The sequence below is a fragment of the Piliocolobus tephrosceles genome, chromosome 5 (assembly GCF_002776525.5).
Source record: "Piliocolobus tephrosceles isolate RC106 chromosome 5, ASM277652v3, whole genome shotgun sequence".
Classification (NCBI taxonomy): Eukaryota; Metazoa; Chordata; class Mammalia; order Primates; family Cercopithecidae; genus Piliocolobus; species Piliocolobus tephrosceles.
Window position 1 is genome coordinate 64,244,379 of NC_045438.1, and position 18,196 is coordinate 64,262,574.

An 18,196-nucleotide genomic window follows, 5' to 3' on the forward strand; every position below is an offset into this window, starting at 1 on the left:
GGGGGGGGCAAGTGGTATGGACTGTTCGAAGTTGACTTCTGAATTAGGCTGTCTTTATTGTATAGAGCCTAACAATTATAACTGTTTTTACTTGTTAGCTTTAATAATTCTAGGGAGTTTATTAAACACAGTCTGTGTGTCATCTTCTAGTATAGATGCTTACTGGGATTTAAATCCTAAATTTATCGGTTCTGTACTGATTCTAAATGGATTGTATGGTTAGTGGATATAGCTTTAGGATATGTAGATTTTCTTGGTGATTTTTTTTTTTAATAGATGTGGGGTCCCGCTATGTTGCCCATGTTAGTCTCAAACTCCTGGGCTCAAGCTGTCCTCCTGCCTCAGCCTCCCAAAGTGCTGAAATTATAGTCATGAGCCACCGTGCCCCACCTGTGATGATTCAGTTCTTAGTCTTAGGTCTCAGGTCCATTAAGTAGTATCACTGACAATAGTGAATAAACTAATACTAGTCTCAAGGGTTTTTTTTTTTGTTGTTATTGTTATTTTGCACATCACACTGACTTATTGTCGTTTTAATGCAGAAAATAGTATACTCATAACATTAAAATACTCATGTTTGCTGTTAGAATAAAAGTGAAATTTTAAACAAATATTTTTACTGTATGTACCCTTACTCCATTTGTAAACTTGAGTAGACTGTACTTTCAAAACTTGTTCAAGACAGATGTGAGATACAAGGTATCTACTTGCATATGCACACAGTCATCAACTAGTAATTGATAAACATCTCCTCCTTCCTCAATTATAGCCAGTTAAAAATACTTTAAAAATACAGTTTGAAAGATTGCTTTGTCTGAAAGATAAATATAGGTTGACAGATTTTGTATTTCTCTTCTTGCTACCCCCTAGGAAGTATTTGAAAAGGAGCAGTCCATCTGTGCTGCAGAGGAACAGCCAGCAGAAGATGGGGTAAAAACTTGGGTTTCCGAAGCTGTCTTTCCTAGTGAAAGAAGTATTTTATTTACCTCTCCAGTTGACTTATATTGCTCTGGGAGAGTAATTCAGTTTAGCCATTTCCACCTAAAAATTACTATAACCTTCAATTGAATATCTATTGCTATAACTTACAAGTGTGACGTGTTATGATTTACAGCAGGGGGAAACTAACAAGAACAGGACAAAAGGAGGATGGCAACAGAAGAGTAAAGGACCCAAGAAAACTGCTAAATCAAAAAAAAAGAAACCTTTAAAAAAAAAACCCACACCTGTGCTATTACCACAGTCAAAGCAACAGAAACAAAAGCAGGCAAATGGAGTCGTTGGGAATGTAAGTTTATTATTATCGTTATTCTCATTAAGCTAAGATATACAAACACTAAAATGATCAAATCTTATGTGTACAGCTTCAAAAGTTTTACATATTTATGCACCCGTGATACCCTAGAAAGCTCCTTTGTGCCCTTCTCAGTCAATGAGCCCTCCACCCATCTCCCCATCCCTCTACCTCCCACTATTCTGTCTGTAATTGCCATAGATTAGTTTTGCCTATTCTTAAAGGTTATATAAGTGTCATATTTTATGTATCACTCCTTTCATTCAGTGTTATGTTCATGATAATCCCTCTATATTTGTAGCAGTAGTTAATTCTGTGTTTTTGTGTGTGTATATGTGTATAGTATTTCATTGTATGAATATACCACATTTATCTGTTTCGTGGTTGTTGGACATTTCGGTTGTCTGTAGTTCTTAATCTAATATGAATAAAGGGTGCTATGCTTATTCTTATACATGGCATTTTGTGGACAGTCATTTTCCACCTAGCAGTGGAATTGCTGGATTATAAAGTAGGTGCATGCTTAACTCATTAAAAGAGCCTATTTTCCAAAGTTGTACCGTTTTATGCTCCTACCTACAACATACGTGAGTCTTTTGTTCTACATGCTCATCAATACTTGGTTTTACCAGTCATTTAGCCATTTGGTAGATCTGTAGTGATATCTCTTCATGTGGTTTTTGTTTGCATTTACCTGATGGCTAATGATGTTGAACACCTTTTCATGTGCTTGCTGGCCATTTGGATAACTTCTTTTTCTATTGGGTTGTTTGTCTTGTTACTGAATTTATAGGAATTCTGTATATATTCTGGGTAAGAGTCCTTACATTTTTACTCTCTTATTGGTAGCTTCTAATGGTTCTTGCTTTAATGAGGTCAATTTCATTAGTCTCTTTTTTCCAGCAGTGCTAATGCTTCTCTGTCTTAAAAATTAAGACATCCTGACTGCTCCAAAGTCAGGGAGGTATTTTTCTCTTTTCTTCTGGAAACATTACCTTAGTTGATAAACCTATCTTGAATAACTTTTCATGAATGGTGCAAGGTAGGGGATATGAACCGCTTACACCATCACCATTCATTGAAAAGGTCATTCTTTCCTCAGTAAATTGTAATGGCACTTCGTTGTAAAACAGATGACACTGAGCCCAACAAGGCTGCTGCAGCCTGACTGTCTCCTCTCTGGGCAGGGCATCTCTGAAAAAAAGGCCAGCAGCCCCAGTCAGGGAATTATAGATAAAACCCCACCTCCCTGGGACAGAGCACCTCGGGGAAGGGGCAGTTGTGGGTGTAGCTTCAGCAGACTTAAACATCCCTACCTGGCAGCTCTGAAGAGAGCAGCGGATCTACCAGCACAGCATTCAAGCTCTGATAAGGGACAGACTGCCTCCTCAAGTGGGTCCCTGACCCCCATGTACCCTGACTGGGAGACATCTCCTACAACAGATACCTCATACAGGAGAGTTCTGGCTGGCATCTGGCAGGTGCCCCTCTGGGACAAAGCTTCCAGAGGAAGGAACAGGCAGCAATCTTTGCTGGTCTGCAGCCTTCGCCGGTGATACCCAGGCAGACAGGATCTGGAGCAGACCTCAGCAAACTCCAGCAGACCTGCAGCAAAGGGGCCTGACTGTTAGAAGGAAAACTAACAAATAGAAAGGAGTAGTATCAACATCAACAAAAAGGACGTCTACTCAAGAGACTCCATCCGAAGGTCACTGATTTCAAAGACCAAAGGTAGATAAATCCACGCAGATGGGAAGAAATCAGCCCCAAAAGGCTGAAAATTCCAAAAACCAGAATGCCTCTTCTCTAAAGGATCACAACTCCTTGCCAGCAAGGGAACAAAACTGGATGGAGAGTGAGTGTGATGAACTGACAGAAGGAGGTTTCAGAAGGTGGGTAATAACAAACTCCTTCTAGCTAAAGGAGCATGTTCTAACCTAATGCAAGGAAGCTAAGAACCTTGAAAGAAGGTTAGACGAATTGCTAACTAGAATAACCAGTTTAGAGAAGAACATAAATTACGTGATGGAGCTGAAAAACACAGCATGAGAGCTTCGTGAAACATTCACAAGTCCCAGTAGCCAAATTGATCAAGCAGAAGAAAGGATATCAGATTGAAGATCAACTCAATGAAAGAAAGCGAGAAAACAAGATTAGAGAAGAAATAGTGAAACGAACAAAGCCTGCAAGAAGTATGGGACTCTGTGAAAAGACCAAATCTGTGTTTGATTGATGTACCTGAAAGTGACGGGGAGAATGGAACCAAGTTGGAAGATACTCTTCAGGATATTATCCACGAGAACTTCCCCAACCTAGCGAGGCAGGCCAACATTCAAATTCAGGAAATACAGAGAACACCACGAAGATATTCCTTGAGAAGAGCAACCCTAAGACGTAATTGTCAGATTCACCAAGGTTGAAACGAAGGAAAAAATTTTAAGAGGAGCCAGAGAGAAAGATCGGGTTACCCACAAAGGGAAGCCCATCAGACTAACAGCAGATCTCTCGGCAGAAACCCCACAGTAAGCCAGAAGAGAGAGTGGGGCCCGATATTCAACATTCTTAAAGAAAAGAATTTTCTTTTTTTTTTTTTTTTGAGACGGAGTCTCGCTCTGTCGCCCAGGCTGGAGTGCAGTGGCCGGATCTCAGCTCACTGCAAGCTCCGCCTCCTGGGTTCACGCCATTCTCCTGCCTCAGCCTCCCGAGTAGCTGGGACTACAGGCGCCCGCCACCTCGCCTGGCTAGTTTTTTGTATTTTTTAGTAGAGACGGGGTTTCACCGTGTTAGCCAGAATGGTCTTGATCTCCTGACCTCGTGATCCGCCCGTCTCAGCCTCCCAAAGTGCTGGGATTACAGGCTTGAGCCACCGCGCCCGGCCAAGAAAAGAATTTTCAACCCAGAATTTCATATCTAGCCAAACTAAGCTTCATAAGCGAAGGAGAAATAAAATCCTTTACAGACAAGGAAATGCGGAGAGATTTTGTCACCACCAGACCTGCCCTACAAGAGCTCCTGAAGGAAGCACTAAACATGGAAAGTAACTACCTGGTACCAGCCACTGCAAAAACATACCAAATTGTAAAGCCCAAATCGACAGAATACACATTCTTCTCAGCACCACATTGCACTTATTCCAAAATTGACCGCATAATTGGAAGTAAAACACTCCTCAGCAAATGCAGAAGAACGGAAATCATGACAAACAGTCTCTTAGACCACAGCTCAATCAAATTAGAACTCAGGATTAAGAAACTCGTTCAGAACTGCACAACTACATGGAAACGGAACAACCTGCTCCTGAATGCCTACTGGGTAAATAATGAAATGAAGGCAGAAATAAAGATGTTCTTTGAAACCGATGAGAACAAAGACACAACATACCAGAATCTCTGGGACACATTTGAAGCAGTGTGTAGAGGGAAATTTATAGCACTAAATGCCCACAAGAGAAAGCAGGAAAGATCTGAAATTGACCCCCTAACATCACAAAAGAACTAGAGAAGCAAGAGCAAACAAATTCAAAAGCTAGCAGAAGACAAGAAATAACTAAGAGCAGAACTGAAGGAGATAGAGATACAAAAATCTCATCAAAAAAATCAATGAATCTGGGAGCTAGTTTTTTGAAAAGATCAACAAAATAGATAGACCACTAGCCAGACTAATAAGAAAAGAGAGAAGAATCAAAAAGATGCAATAAAAAAATGATAAAGGGGATATCACCACTGATCCCACAGAAATACAAACTACTATCAGAGAATACTATAAATGCCTCTACACAAATAAACTAGAAAATCTAGAAGAAATGGATAAATTCCTGAACACATACACCCTCCCAAGACTGAACCAGGAAGAAGTCAAATCCCTGACTGGATCAATAATAAGCTCTGAAATTGAGGCAGCAATTAATAGCCTACCAACCAAAAAAAGGCCAGGACCAGACAGTTTCACGGCCGAATTCTACCAGAGGTACAACGAGGAGCTGGTACCATTCCTTCTGAAACTATTCCAAACAATAGAAAAAGAGGGAATCCTCCCTAACTCATTTTATGAAGCCAGCATCATCCTGATACCAAAACCTGGCAGAGACACAACAAAAAAAGAAAATTTCAGGCCAGTATCCCTGATGAACATTGATGTGAAAATCCTCAAGAAAATACTGGCAAACCGAATCCAGCAGCACATCAGAAAGCTTATCCACCACCATCTAGTCGGCTTCATCCCTGGGATGCAAGGCTGGTTCAACATACGCAGATCAATAAATGTGTAATCCATCAAATAAACAGAACCAATGACAAAAACCACATGATTATCTCAATAGATGCAGAAAAGGTCTTCGACAAAATTCAACAGCCCTTCATGCTAAAAACTCTCAATGAACTAGGCCTTGATGGAATGTATCTCAAAATAAGAGGTATTTTTGACAAACCCACAGCCAGTATCATACTGAATGGGCAAAAACTGGAAGCCTTGTCTTTGAAAACCATCACAAGACAAGGATGCCCTCTCTCACCACTCCTATTCAACATAGTATTGGAAGTTCTGGCCAGGGCCGTCAGGCAAGAGAGAGAAAGAGTATTCAATTAGGAAAAGAGGAAGTCAAATTGCCTTTGTTTGCAGATGACATGATTGTATATTTAGAAAACCCCATCGTGTCAGCCCAAAATCTCCTTAAGCTGATAAGCAACTTCAGCTTAGTCTCAGGATACAAAATCAATGTGCAAAAATCAGAAGCATTCCTATACACCAGTAACATACAAACAGAGAGCCAAGCCATCAGTGAATTCCCATTCACAATTGCCACAAAGAGAATAAAATATCTAGGAATACAACTTACAAGGACCTCTTCAAGGAAAACTACAAACCACTGCTCAAGGAAATAAGAGAGGACACAAACAAATGGAAAACATTCCATGCTCATGGATAGGAAAAATCAATATTGTCAAAATGGCCACACTCCCCAAAGTAATTTATAGATTCAGTGCTATCCCAATCAAGCTACCATTGACGTTCTTCACACAATTGGAAAAAACTAAATTTCATGTGGAACCAAAAAAGAGCCCACATAGCCAAGACAATCTTAAGCAAAAAGAACAAAGCTGGAGGCACCATGCTACCTGACTTCAAACTGTACTACAAAGCTACAGTAACCAAAACAGCATGGTACGTATACCAAAACAGATATATAGACTAATGGAACAGAACAGAGGCTTCAGAAATAATGCCACACATCTACAACCATCTGATCTTTGACAAACCTGTTAAAAACAAGCAATGGGGAAAGGATTCCCTATTTAATAAATAGTATTGGGAAAACTGGCTAGCCATATGCAGAAAGCAGGAACTGGATCCTTCCGTACACCTTATACAAAAACTAACTCAAGATGGATTAAAGACTTTAGACTTAAAACCATAAAAACCCTAGAAGAAAACCTAGGCAATATCACTCAGGACATAGGCATGGGCAAAGACTTCTTGACTAAAACACCAAAAGCAATGGCAACAAAAGCCAAAATAGACAAACGGGATCTGATTGAACTAAAGAGCTTCTACACAGCAAAAAACAAAAAACAAAAAAACAAAAAACAACCTATCATCAAAGTGAACAAGCAACCCACAGAATGGGAGAAAGTTTTTACGATCTATCCATCTGACACAGGGCCGATAGCCAGAATCTGCAAAGAACGTAAACAGATTTACAAGAAAAAAATAAACAACTCCATCAGAAAGTGGGCAAAGGATATGAACAGACACTTCTCAAAAGAAGACATTTATGCAGCCAACAAAAATATGAAGAAAAGCTCATCATCACTGGTCATTAGAGAAATGCAAATCGAAACCACAGTGAGATACCATCTCACGACAGTTAGAATGACAGTCAGTAAAAAGGAAACAACAGATGCTGGAGAGGATGTGGAGAAATAGAAACGTTTTTACACTGTTGGTGGGAGTGTAAATTAGTTCAACCATTGTGGAAGACAGTGTGGCGATTCCTCAAGGATCTAGAACTAGCAATATTTACCCAGCAATCCCATTACTGGGTATATACCCAAAGGATTATAAGTCATTCTGCTATAAAGACACATACACACGTATGTTTATTGTGGCACTGTTTACAACAGCAAAGACTTGGAACCAACCCAAATGCCCATCAGTGATAGACTAGATAAAGAAAATGTGGCACATATACACCATGGAATAGTATGCAGCCATAAAAAAGGATGAGTTCATGTCCTTTGCAGGGACATGGATGGTGTTGGAAACCATCATTCTCAGCAAACTAACACAAGAACAGAAAACCAAACACTGGCATGTTTTCACTTGTAAGTGGGAGTTGAACAATGAGAACACATGGACATGGAGGGGAACATTACACACTGGGGCCTGTCAGGTGGTGGTGGGCTAGGGGAGGGATTGCATTAGTAGAAATACCTAATGTAGATGATGGGTTGATGGGTACAGCAAACCACCATGGCATGTGTGTACCTATGTAACAAACCTGCACATTCTGCACATGTACCCTGGAACTTTAAGTATAATTAAAAAAGCAACAGGTGATACTGTATATGATGTGTAGGTCTGTTTATGGACTGTCCTGTTCATTCTATTGATTATTTGTCTATTCTTATGCCAGTGCCATACAGTTTTAATTGTTGTAGCTTTATGTTAAGTCTCAAAATAGGTAGTGTAAGTGCTCCAACTCTATTTTACTGATCAAAATTTTCCTGTTTTAATTCCTTTACATTTCCTGCCAATTTTTAGAATAAGCTTAACAATTTCCCCCCCAAAAAGCTGCTGAAATTCACATTGGTGTTGCATTGAATCCGTGGTTCAATATGGGGAGAATTGACATGTTAACAATATTGAGTCTTGTTATTCATGATGTGATTTATCTTCATTAATTTGGATCTTCCCTAATTTTTCTCAGCAGTGTTTTGTAATTTCCAGTGGCAGAGGTATGGCACATCTTTCGTTAGATTTACCCCTATGTATTTGATCCTTTCTGATACCACTGTAAATGTCATTAAAATTTTTATCCGGTGTTTGTTGCTGGTGTATAGAAATAGTTGCTTCTAAATATTGACCTTGTATCAAAGAGTCCTAATAAATTGGCAATAATTCTAACCATTTGTAGATATTTTAATAAAGATTTTCTACATATACAATGTTGCCATCTGTGAATAAAGACAGTTTTACTTTTTTCTTTTTAATCTTTATGCCCTTTCTTCCTTTCTGTCTCACTGTGCTGACTAGAACTTTCAGTGTAATATTTATTCAGAGTTATGATAGTAGAAACCTTATCTTATTTTTGGTCTTAGGAAGAAAGCAAACATTATTTTACCACTAAATGTGATGTTAGGTGTAAGTTTTTTGTAACTATTCTTTGTCAGGTTAAGGAAGTGTTTCCTTTTATTTCCAGTTTGCTGAGAATTTTTATCATTAGCAAATAGTGAATGTCATTAAAGGTTTGTGTGTTTTTTTTTTTTTTTTTTTACTTTTTTCCTTTCTGTTGAATTAGATTGATGGATTTAAAAAATTTGAAACCATCCCTGCATTCCTGGAACAAATATCATTTGGCCATAACTTAGTATCCTTTTTTATATTTATCTGGATTTGACGGTATTTTCTTTGTATTCTCACATCTAATTTTAAGAGCAAATATTGGTTTGTCATTCTCTTTTTTTGTAATATCCTTGTCAGGTTTTGTATCAGATTTATGCTGGCGTTATTAATCAAGCTAGGAAGTATTCCCTTTTTTGCTCAGAAGAGTATGTGTAAGCTTCAATTTGTTTTTTTAGTCTGTGGAAGAATTCTCCAGGGAAACTCTATGGGCCTGGAGTTTTCAAAGGGAGTTTATTTGTGGAGTTTCTTTCTTTAATATATATTCTGCATTTTTCTTACTGATTTTAGCAAATTGTGTTTTTCAAGGAATTTGTCTATTTCCTCATTAAATTTGTTGGCATAACATTATTCATAATTTTCTTTTAATGTCTGTTGGATATACTTACACCTCTCTTGTTCATAATATTGGTAATTTTTATTGTTTCTTTTTTTTTCTTGATCATTCTTGCCTAGGGGTTTAATCAATTTTATTAACCTTTTCAAAGAACCAACTTTTAGTTTTAAGTTTCTTCTTCTATACCTCTCTCTGCTTTTTTTTTTGTTTTGTTTTTTGAGACAGAGTCATGCTCTGTTACTCAGGCAGTGGCTCACTGCAACCTCTGCCTACCAAGTTCAAGTGATTCTCCTGCCTCAGCCTCCCAAGTACCTGAGATTACAGGCACGTGCTACCACGCCCAGCTATTTTTTGTTTTTGTTTTTTGTTTGTTTTTTTGTTTGTATTTTTAGTAGAGATGGGGTTTCACCATGTTGGTCAGGCTGGTCTCAAATTCCTGGCCTTAAATTATCCACCTGCCTCAGCCTCCCAAAGTGCTAGGATTATAGGCATGAGCCACCGTGTCCTGGCTATTTCTGCTTTCTTTGCATTTAATTTGCTGTTCTCCTTGATTCTTGAAGTGAGCTAGTATTTTGCTGGAGATACTGCCTTGCCTTACTGCATCATACTCTGTTAAAAAAGAAGTACTTCCTTCCTCCCTCCCTTCCTTTTTTGAGATAGGGTCTTGCTCTGCCACCCACACTGAAGTGTTGTGGCGTGGTCACGGCTTACTGCAGCCTTAAACTCCTGGGCTCAAGTGATTCTCCCACCTCAACCTCCCAACTACCTGGGACTACAGATGTGTACCACCATGCCTGGTGAGATATATATATATATATATATATATATACACATACATACATACATATACATATATATTTTTTTTTAAGGGATCAGGTCTTGCTGTGTTGCCCAGGCTGGTTTGAACTCCTGGCCTCTAGCAGTCCTCCTGCCTCTGCCTTCCCAAGTGCTAGGATTACATGCATGAGTCACCGTGGCTGGCCCCAACATTATACTTTTCTATACTTTTCTATCAACTACCTGTTTCCTTAAATAAAATATAATTGATGTTTTTGAAAGCAGAACCATCTTAGCCTTTGTGTTACTGGGCTTTACAAATAGAAATACTTTCATTTGACAAATTATGAAGAATGAATAAAATAACTAACAATAGACAGACTAGCCAGATACTAAACTCTTCAGTCTGACTCCCACATCTTTATAAATAGGAATGTTTATAATTTTTAAAAATTGTATATGAATAGCGAAATTGTCATCGAGTCAGTTTAGTTATGTTGACAGTAAGTTAACTTTAGGGTTTCAGATTAATATGTGCTCATTGAGATACGCAGAATCTTTGTGTTTGCTTTTTCCTTTTAGGAAGCTGCAGTAAAGGAAGATGAAGAAGAAGTTTCAGATAAGGGCAGTGATTCTGAAGAAGAAGAAACCAATAGAGATTCCCAAAGTGAAAAAGATGATGGTAGTGACAGAGACTCTGATAGAGAGCAAGATGAAAAACAAAACAAAGATGATGAAGCAGTAAGCTTTATAGGTTTAAATAATTTGAATTATACCTCTGATGATAGCTTTGGGTTTTGTTGTTGTTCATTTGTTTGCTTGCTTGCTTGCTTTAAATAATACCTGTATATTTTATAATTTTATTACTTTGAAAAACGTTTTTAAGGAACGGTAGTCAAGGTTATAAAGAAAAATGATTTCTAACAAGGATTGGAAATCCTCATTTTCTTAAATGTTAAATTGTTAGGTGGAGTAGGACCTGGTTTTGAGGTTAGGTCAGTTGATCTCATAAGGGGATTTTCAGTGTTGGGGATATCTCTGGAAATTTGAGTAAGGAAAGGTGTTTGTGAAATGCATAGTACTTACTTGGAAGGCTGTGTCACGAGCTACAGGTCATGTTTACTGTAGAGAAACAGTACTGTGGACCCTGATGTCAAGAGGTTGGTTAAGGGAAAAGCTAACTTTTATAGAATACCACCTTGTTTCGTGGGTGTATATAAGATATATTAAGGACAGGGGAAGTCTTTAGAGAATTTATTAATATGATGTGAAAGTACAGAGTATAGAAGAAAAATCTCATGGCATTGAGTTGCACATGATTTATGGGAGAATTATAGAGAAGAATGTGGTCCTTAGAGTCTCACTGCAAATAAACTAGCCATTTCCTTTAGGTTTTGTTAGCGTTGTTCTTTTTGAGTGGCCATTGATCTAAAAGTAACATTGTAGTTTAGGAGATAAAAAGGGATTGCCTGAATAGCCTCAGAGGCAAACGAGAGGCCAAAAAAGGAGGAAGGAGGTAAAGGACAAAGGATAAAAGTATAAGGGAGTAATAACACACTTGGCCTTGGGAATGGTAGAAAACAAAGATGACTATTGTTAGCATTTGCAGGGCCTTGGCTGTTTTTCTACTTGGAGAATTAAATTGATTGCCAGGAAACTAAAATCTGTCTAATACCTTATATCCCTGGCCTGACTTTGAGAAATAATTGACATATTCCTAAGTATATTAGGGTTAGTAGCAGGGACTCTTAGGGTTTTGACAGACTGATTTCTTCATATGACCAAAAATACATTCATTAAATCAACAAATCATTATTTATTATCTGTCACATCCCAAGGCTGTCTGAGATTAAAGAATTACAAAGCCAAATGTGAAACAGCTGCAGCTCTTGAATGATATGTAGGCTAATGGAGCAGGCAGATTTGTAAATAAATATTATAGTACATATGAAATTATACACATCTTATGCAAGGTACATAAGGAGGGAGTGATCAGTTCAGTCCTGAGATAGAAGGGAATTTATGGGAGGCTTTACTCAGGAGTTCATACTTTGGGCTTTAGCTGGTCCTAAATAATAATGAGTAGGCAGAGAAAGGGAGAAACCAAAGTCTAAACAGGGTTTAGGAGGAGTAAAATAGTTTGGTAAGTTCAGAGAAGTATAGGTAGTTTGAAATGACTAGAATGAAAAGCACAAGGAGGGAGGCAGTGACCGAAGAGAAGAGACCGAAGAGAGGCAGACTAGGGTCAGATAATTAATGGCTATGTAGTTGATACTACAGTGGTTAGATTTAATATATTTAAAAAGGCATTGTAAGGATGAGCAGGGAGATAATCAGATTTGTGGAACTGAACTTGTTCTAATCCTAAGTAGTTAATTAGCATTGTCAGGAATAATACCTGGAAACTCCTCAAAGTGATAAAACACATACTAGGTTTTAAATATTTTAATTTTTTTGTTTACTAGGAGTGGCAAGAATTACAACAAAGCATACAGCGAAAAGAGAGAGCTCTACTAGAAACCAAATCAAAAATAACACATCCTGTGTATAGCCTTTACTTTCCTGAGGTGAGTTATATATAGGCTAGTGTGTTCCTTATTCCATTCACTTTCTCCTCTGGGATTTGTCAGTTGACTTTTAGCCCTCTGTCGTGTATATTAGTTCATATGTGCTAAATGTGGTCTGTCCTGAAAGGCCATATTTTTAAAGGGAATATTACAATAGGTATTATACTTAGGGAACGTGTTGCTTATAAAAGAGATTGTTAGCTTCTTAAGTATTTCTGTGGTTTTCTTTGCTGCTATCTTTTCTGTGCCCTAATTACTGAATGTTGTGCGTAATGGTGATTTCTTATTAGCAGATTAGGCAGTCTTCATCAGAAAAATGCGTACTTTGCCTTTGAATACTTAACTATTGTGAATCTCTCACCTCTGCCAAGTTTTAAATAGGATAAAAAAATATTTTCCCTCTGAGGATCCTGCTGGCCACATGGAACCATTAGAATTGCTCTGACCCTGGTTATTGTTGTCCCAGTCCATGAAAATGTGTGAGCCCATGGCTGTGGGACCAACTGTGTTCTTGGCTCTAATAAATAAAGTTCCATAAGAGCTTGATCATGACTGAGCCCCGGGCTCAGGACAGGTCATTACAATGCTATTTGTTGCCTTGTCCTTGTTTACTTTGTAGTTGCAGCCTGCTCAACTTTAGATCTCCTTGATAGCCTGTGTTGTTCATCTTTCAAATTACCTTGGGATTCCATTGACATTTTGCATTAGAGTATAATTCTGTCTGGAGCAGAGGTCAAGAACTGGTTCCCCCAGTTTGGGAAACTGTTCCACAGACTACCTCACAGCTTTGCCACAGAACCTTCTGCTCATCACTTGTGTTTGGCAGGTGATTTCATGTATAAATCTACATTCTGCTGGAGAATGTCAATCTAGAGTTTCTGGGGACTGCTTAAGGCAAATTCCTAAATAATTTGGCTCTCTTAGTAATAAATGAGTGGCTCTGCACAGACTGTTGTTTTGACTTGGAGAGAAGTCTGCCCAGGATTCCATCTTAATGCACATGCTGATCTTCTGGCATGTCCTGAGCTTTAGTCCATCTGTTAGGAGCATTTTGCCCATTGCAGAGGTAGCCTGCCAACACCAGGCATCCTGAAATGAAGCAAGTAAATTCCATTCATGATTGGTGTAAAAAGTGCCATGGGGTGCTCAGAGCTGCCTAGTGTGTACCCATATAACAGTTTCATTTTAGACCATGCTTAGTTAATAAGAGAAACATTCATTCACTCCCTCAGAACATGTTATTAGTGGCCAAATGCCACTAATGCACATTAGTGGCTCATGCCTGTGGTCCTAGGCTACTTGGGAAGCTGAAGTTGAAGGATCACTTGAGCCCAGGAGATTGAGGCTGCAGTGAGCTATGATTGTGCCACTGAATTCCAACTTGGATGACAGAGTGAGACCCTGTCTCAAAAAAAATAAGAATCATTTTTATCAGCAAAATGCCTTTTTCAAATTTAATCTGCATCTGCATGGTAAACATTTAAGATCATTGTTTATCAGATAAAATTTATTTAGGGCCGGGCTCAGTGGCTCACGCCTGTAATCCCAGCACTTTGTGGGGCTGAGGTGGGTGGGTGGATCACCTGAGGCCAGGAGTTTGAGACCAGCCTGGCCAACATGGCAAAACCCCGTCTCTACTAAAAATACAAAATTGGCCGGGCATGGTGGCACATTCCTGTAATCCCACCACTCAGGAGGCTGAGGCAGGAGAATCGCTTCAACCCAGGAGGCGGAGGTTGCGGTGAGCCGAGATGGCGCCATTGCACTCCAACCTGGGCAACAAGAGTGAAACTCTGTCTCAAAAAAAACAAAAAATTAGTCAGCTGTGGTGATGGGTGCCTGTAATCCCAGCTACTTGGGAGGCTGAGGCAGGAGAATTGCTTGAACCTAGGAGGTGGAGGTTGCAGTGAGCCAAGATTGTGCCATTGCATTCTAGCCTTGGTGACAGAGCGAGACTCTGTCTCAAACAAAACAAAACAAATGAACAAACAAAATTTAGGATCTTCCTAACCTCTTTACGTATCTACATTTCCATGTTTCTTACCTAAGTAACCTAACTACCAAACTACCCACTTAGTAATATTTGACTTACATGTTAGTGAAATTCATCTCTTGTATTTAATGTGTTAAGAATGGTTGGGAATCTCACACAAGAAAAACGGTTTTGTCTAAAGTGCAGATAACTCATAGAACATCTGTCACTTTTAACATGTGCATCAGAGTCTAGGCACCAGTGTAGTGCCATTAGTTGATATTAATTGGCTTCTTAATAAATATTCTTTTTTTTTTTTTTTTTTTAGCCAGTAGCTGGGATTGCAGGCATTTGCCACCACGCCCAGCTGATTTTGTATTTTTGGTAGAGATGGAGTTTCTCCATGTTGGTCAGGCTGGTCTTGAACTCTTGACCTCAGGTGATCCACCCGCCTTGGCCTCCCAAAGTGCTGGGACTACAGGTGTGAGCCACCGTGGCTGGCCCTGAGGCAGGAGGCCCTTAATAAATATTCTCGAGTGCATCTCATTGTAATTAAATAGGCTGAGAGGTTGGAGGGAAAGGCATTCTCTAAGTAGGGAGGTAAAGAAGTGCATAATCTTTAACATAATCCTGTGCTGCTTACATTCCCTACTTGTTGTGGTAATGATGTTTCTGACAAATGTCAAAATGACTTAAGTAAAAGAACTGTTATTGTACCTCATGTCACTAATAATCATAACTGCCATTTATTATACTGCATGTGCTAGGCTTTCTAACATATATTTTTTATTTGTATTTTCTCAGATCATCTTTTCAACATGGCCAGAAGTAGGCACTGATTGTTGAAAAGAAAATGAGATTTTAGGGAGGTGAAATAACCCAGGTTTCTGTGTCTTTAAAACAGATATTGCTAAACTGCAGTCTACAGGCCAGATCTGGCTCCCTTCCTGTTTTTGTCAATGAGGCTTTATTGTAAATAAAGTTTTATTAGAATACAGTCACACTCATTTTTTTAATGCTGCAAGGGCAGATTTGAGTAGCCGCAACAGAGGTGTTAATATTCCACTTTGAGGCTGTTATGTATTTACACACATAAGTTATATATACAAATATGCCTACGGTAGTAGTCCTAACCCTTGGTTTAAGCAGAATTTAATTTTCTTGTTAGCTGCTGCTCATGTCACCATGTACTTGTCATTTATTTATTAGGCTTATTAATGTTGCAGTGCTTTATCTCCTAAGGTATTTAAACAGAAGAGGTTTTAGTTGTGCTTAGTATAGTAGTATTTGAAAGATAAACCAAATTTTAATCTATTTTTATAGTTAAAATAGAAAGTGCAGCAATTTTAGTTTAAAAATATAAATATGGGCCAGTTGTGATGGCTCATGCCTGTAATCCTAGCACTTATGGGAGGCCTAAGTGGGAGGATCGCTTGAACCCAGGAGTTCAAGACCAGCCTGGGCAAAATAAATGAAATCCTGTTTCTACAAAAAATACAAAAATTAGCCAGACGTTGTGGTGCATGCCTGTAGTCTCAGCTACTTGGGAAGAGGTGGGAGAATCACTTGAGCCCCAGAGGCAGAGGTTGCAGTAAGGTGAGCTGAGATGGTGCCACTGCACTCCAGCCTGGGTGACAGAGTGAGACCCTGTCTCAACAAAAAAGAAACAAAAAAAACCCCATGTTTTCTCAAAGAAACTGTTTCAGTAAGATGATATTTTAACCCATTTCAGACAATTGAGAATTTAGAATAGTCTAGTACTATTTTGTTTAAATAAATATTTAGAACATCCTAGAGTTTATTTTGTTTTAAGCTGTAAAACATTTTTCTTTAAACTGTTTTAGAAAGATACTTCCCTACCCAACTCTTAAACAGGTGTTACTAAGCAGATGACTAAATAGTTAACTGAGGTGTGCTGTAATAGAGCAGTTGTTGCTGAATGCACAGAGGTTTGGTGCTTTTAGACTTCTTGGCCTTCTAAAATACATACATACATATATATATATATATATATATTTTTTTTTTTTTTTTGAGACAGAGTCTTGCTCTGTTGTCCAGGCTGGAGTGCAGTGGCGCAATCTGGGCTCACTGCAAGCTCCCCCTCCCGGGTTCACGCCATTCTCCTGCCTCAGCCTCCCGAGTAGCTGGGACTACAGGCGCCTGCCACCATGCCTGGCTAATTTTTTGTATTTTCAGTAGAGACGGGGTTTCACTGCGTTAGCCAGGATGGTCTTGATCTCCTTACCTCATGATCCGTCCGTCTCGGCCTCCCAAAGTGCTGGGATTGCAGGCGTGAGCCATTGCGTCCTGCCTAAAATTTATATATATATTTAATACTTTTCTGTCTCTTGTTCTCTGATTTTTCCCTGCTGTCATTGTGTACATTCTGACATTCTGGTGGCTTTTTTTTTTTTTTTTTTAACCCAGCTCTTTTTTCTGTTCCTAATTTTTTTGGAGTTCAGCTAGAAATGCCAAGTTTAGTACAATCATGGGCAGTGGAAAGTATAAATAGACTCTTACAATCTGAAATATCCTCTTAAAAGTGTATAAAGTATTTAATGTATTGATTTTTGATTTGGCTGCCCAAGTTCCTTCCACTCCTACTTTGTGGCTTTTGCTTATTACTAGGTAAGATTACTAAGATTATTTGCTACATGCTGTTGTAATAGTTGTATATATTTAGAATAATGCTTGTTCCTTAAGGTTAGTCATGGGGTTTTTAATATGAAGGCCAATCAATAGGTTTTAAGGAGCTATTGAAATCCCCAAAATTGGATATGGAATGCTTTTAGGCAATGGCTCTACAAATGTTAAGAACAGCTTATTCTTTCAGTAAATAATCATTTGAACACCTATTTTGTACCAAGCACTTTGTCAGTGCAGAGAATCTCTAAAATAAGAGAGGCCAAAATTAACGTTCTCTCTGGTTCTTTCTGATTATTTATACTCCTCCTCTTCTTTTCTTTCCAGGAAAAACAAGAATGGTGGTGGCTTTACATTGCAGATAGGAAGGAGCAGACATTAATATCTATGCCATATCATGTGTGTACACTGAAAGATACAGAGGAGGTAACTATCACACAACATGATTTCAGTATTTACAAGACACAGCTGTCGCCATCATGCTGCTTCATGTATCTTCATATATCTTTTTTTTAAAAAAGCAGTTTATCATATTTAGCATATTGTATTCTGTTCGTTGCCTGCATTTTGTAACTGTTCTCTGATGTTTTGGGGGTGAGCTTGTTGGAAATTTATAAATAATTGTTAAAGGAGGCAACTTAGTCAATGTTTTAAAAACTTGTTCTTAGTTTGTTTTGGGAGTTTTCACTGTTAGTGTCTAAGAACATATGCCTTTCCTCCTCCTCTCCAGAATTTAGTAATAGGATTTTTGTTCTTACTGGATTAGTGTTAAGTATTAGATCTTTTGTCTTAAAAAAATCTAAGAACTGATGATGTGGATTTTTTGAGTGGAATTTTTGATTACGTGGTATTGTTCACTGTTAATGACATCAGTGAAGTAACATTGTGATGAACATATTTACCCTTGGGAACTGCATTTTTGTTATTGTTTTTCTTTTTTTTCCCTAGGAAAAAAAAAAGATTTTCTTTTTTGTTTTCCCCTAGGAAAA

The 18,196-nt window shown here is 38.4% G+C and overlaps 1 protein-coding gene across 1 annotated transcript in view; it reads left to right on the plus strand.

The window, feature by feature from the left end:
• Nucleotides 1–18,196, plus strand: part of SEC63 (SEC63 homolog, protein translocation regulator) — an 85,122-nt gene that overhangs the window by 61,152 nt on the left and 5,774 nt on the right. The window contains exons 15-19 of the mRNA XM_023205963.2: nt 871–930; nt 1,115–1,288; nt 10,608–10,766; nt 12,491–12,592; nt 17,535–17,633. Coding sequence (XP_023061731.1) covers nt 871–930; nt 1,115–1,288; nt 10,608–10,766; nt 12,491–12,592; nt 17,535–17,633 — 594 coding nt within the window. The remainder of the gene's footprint in view (nt 1–870; nt 931–1,114; nt 1,289–10,607; nt 10,767–12,490; nt 12,593–17,534; nt 17,634–18,196) is intronic.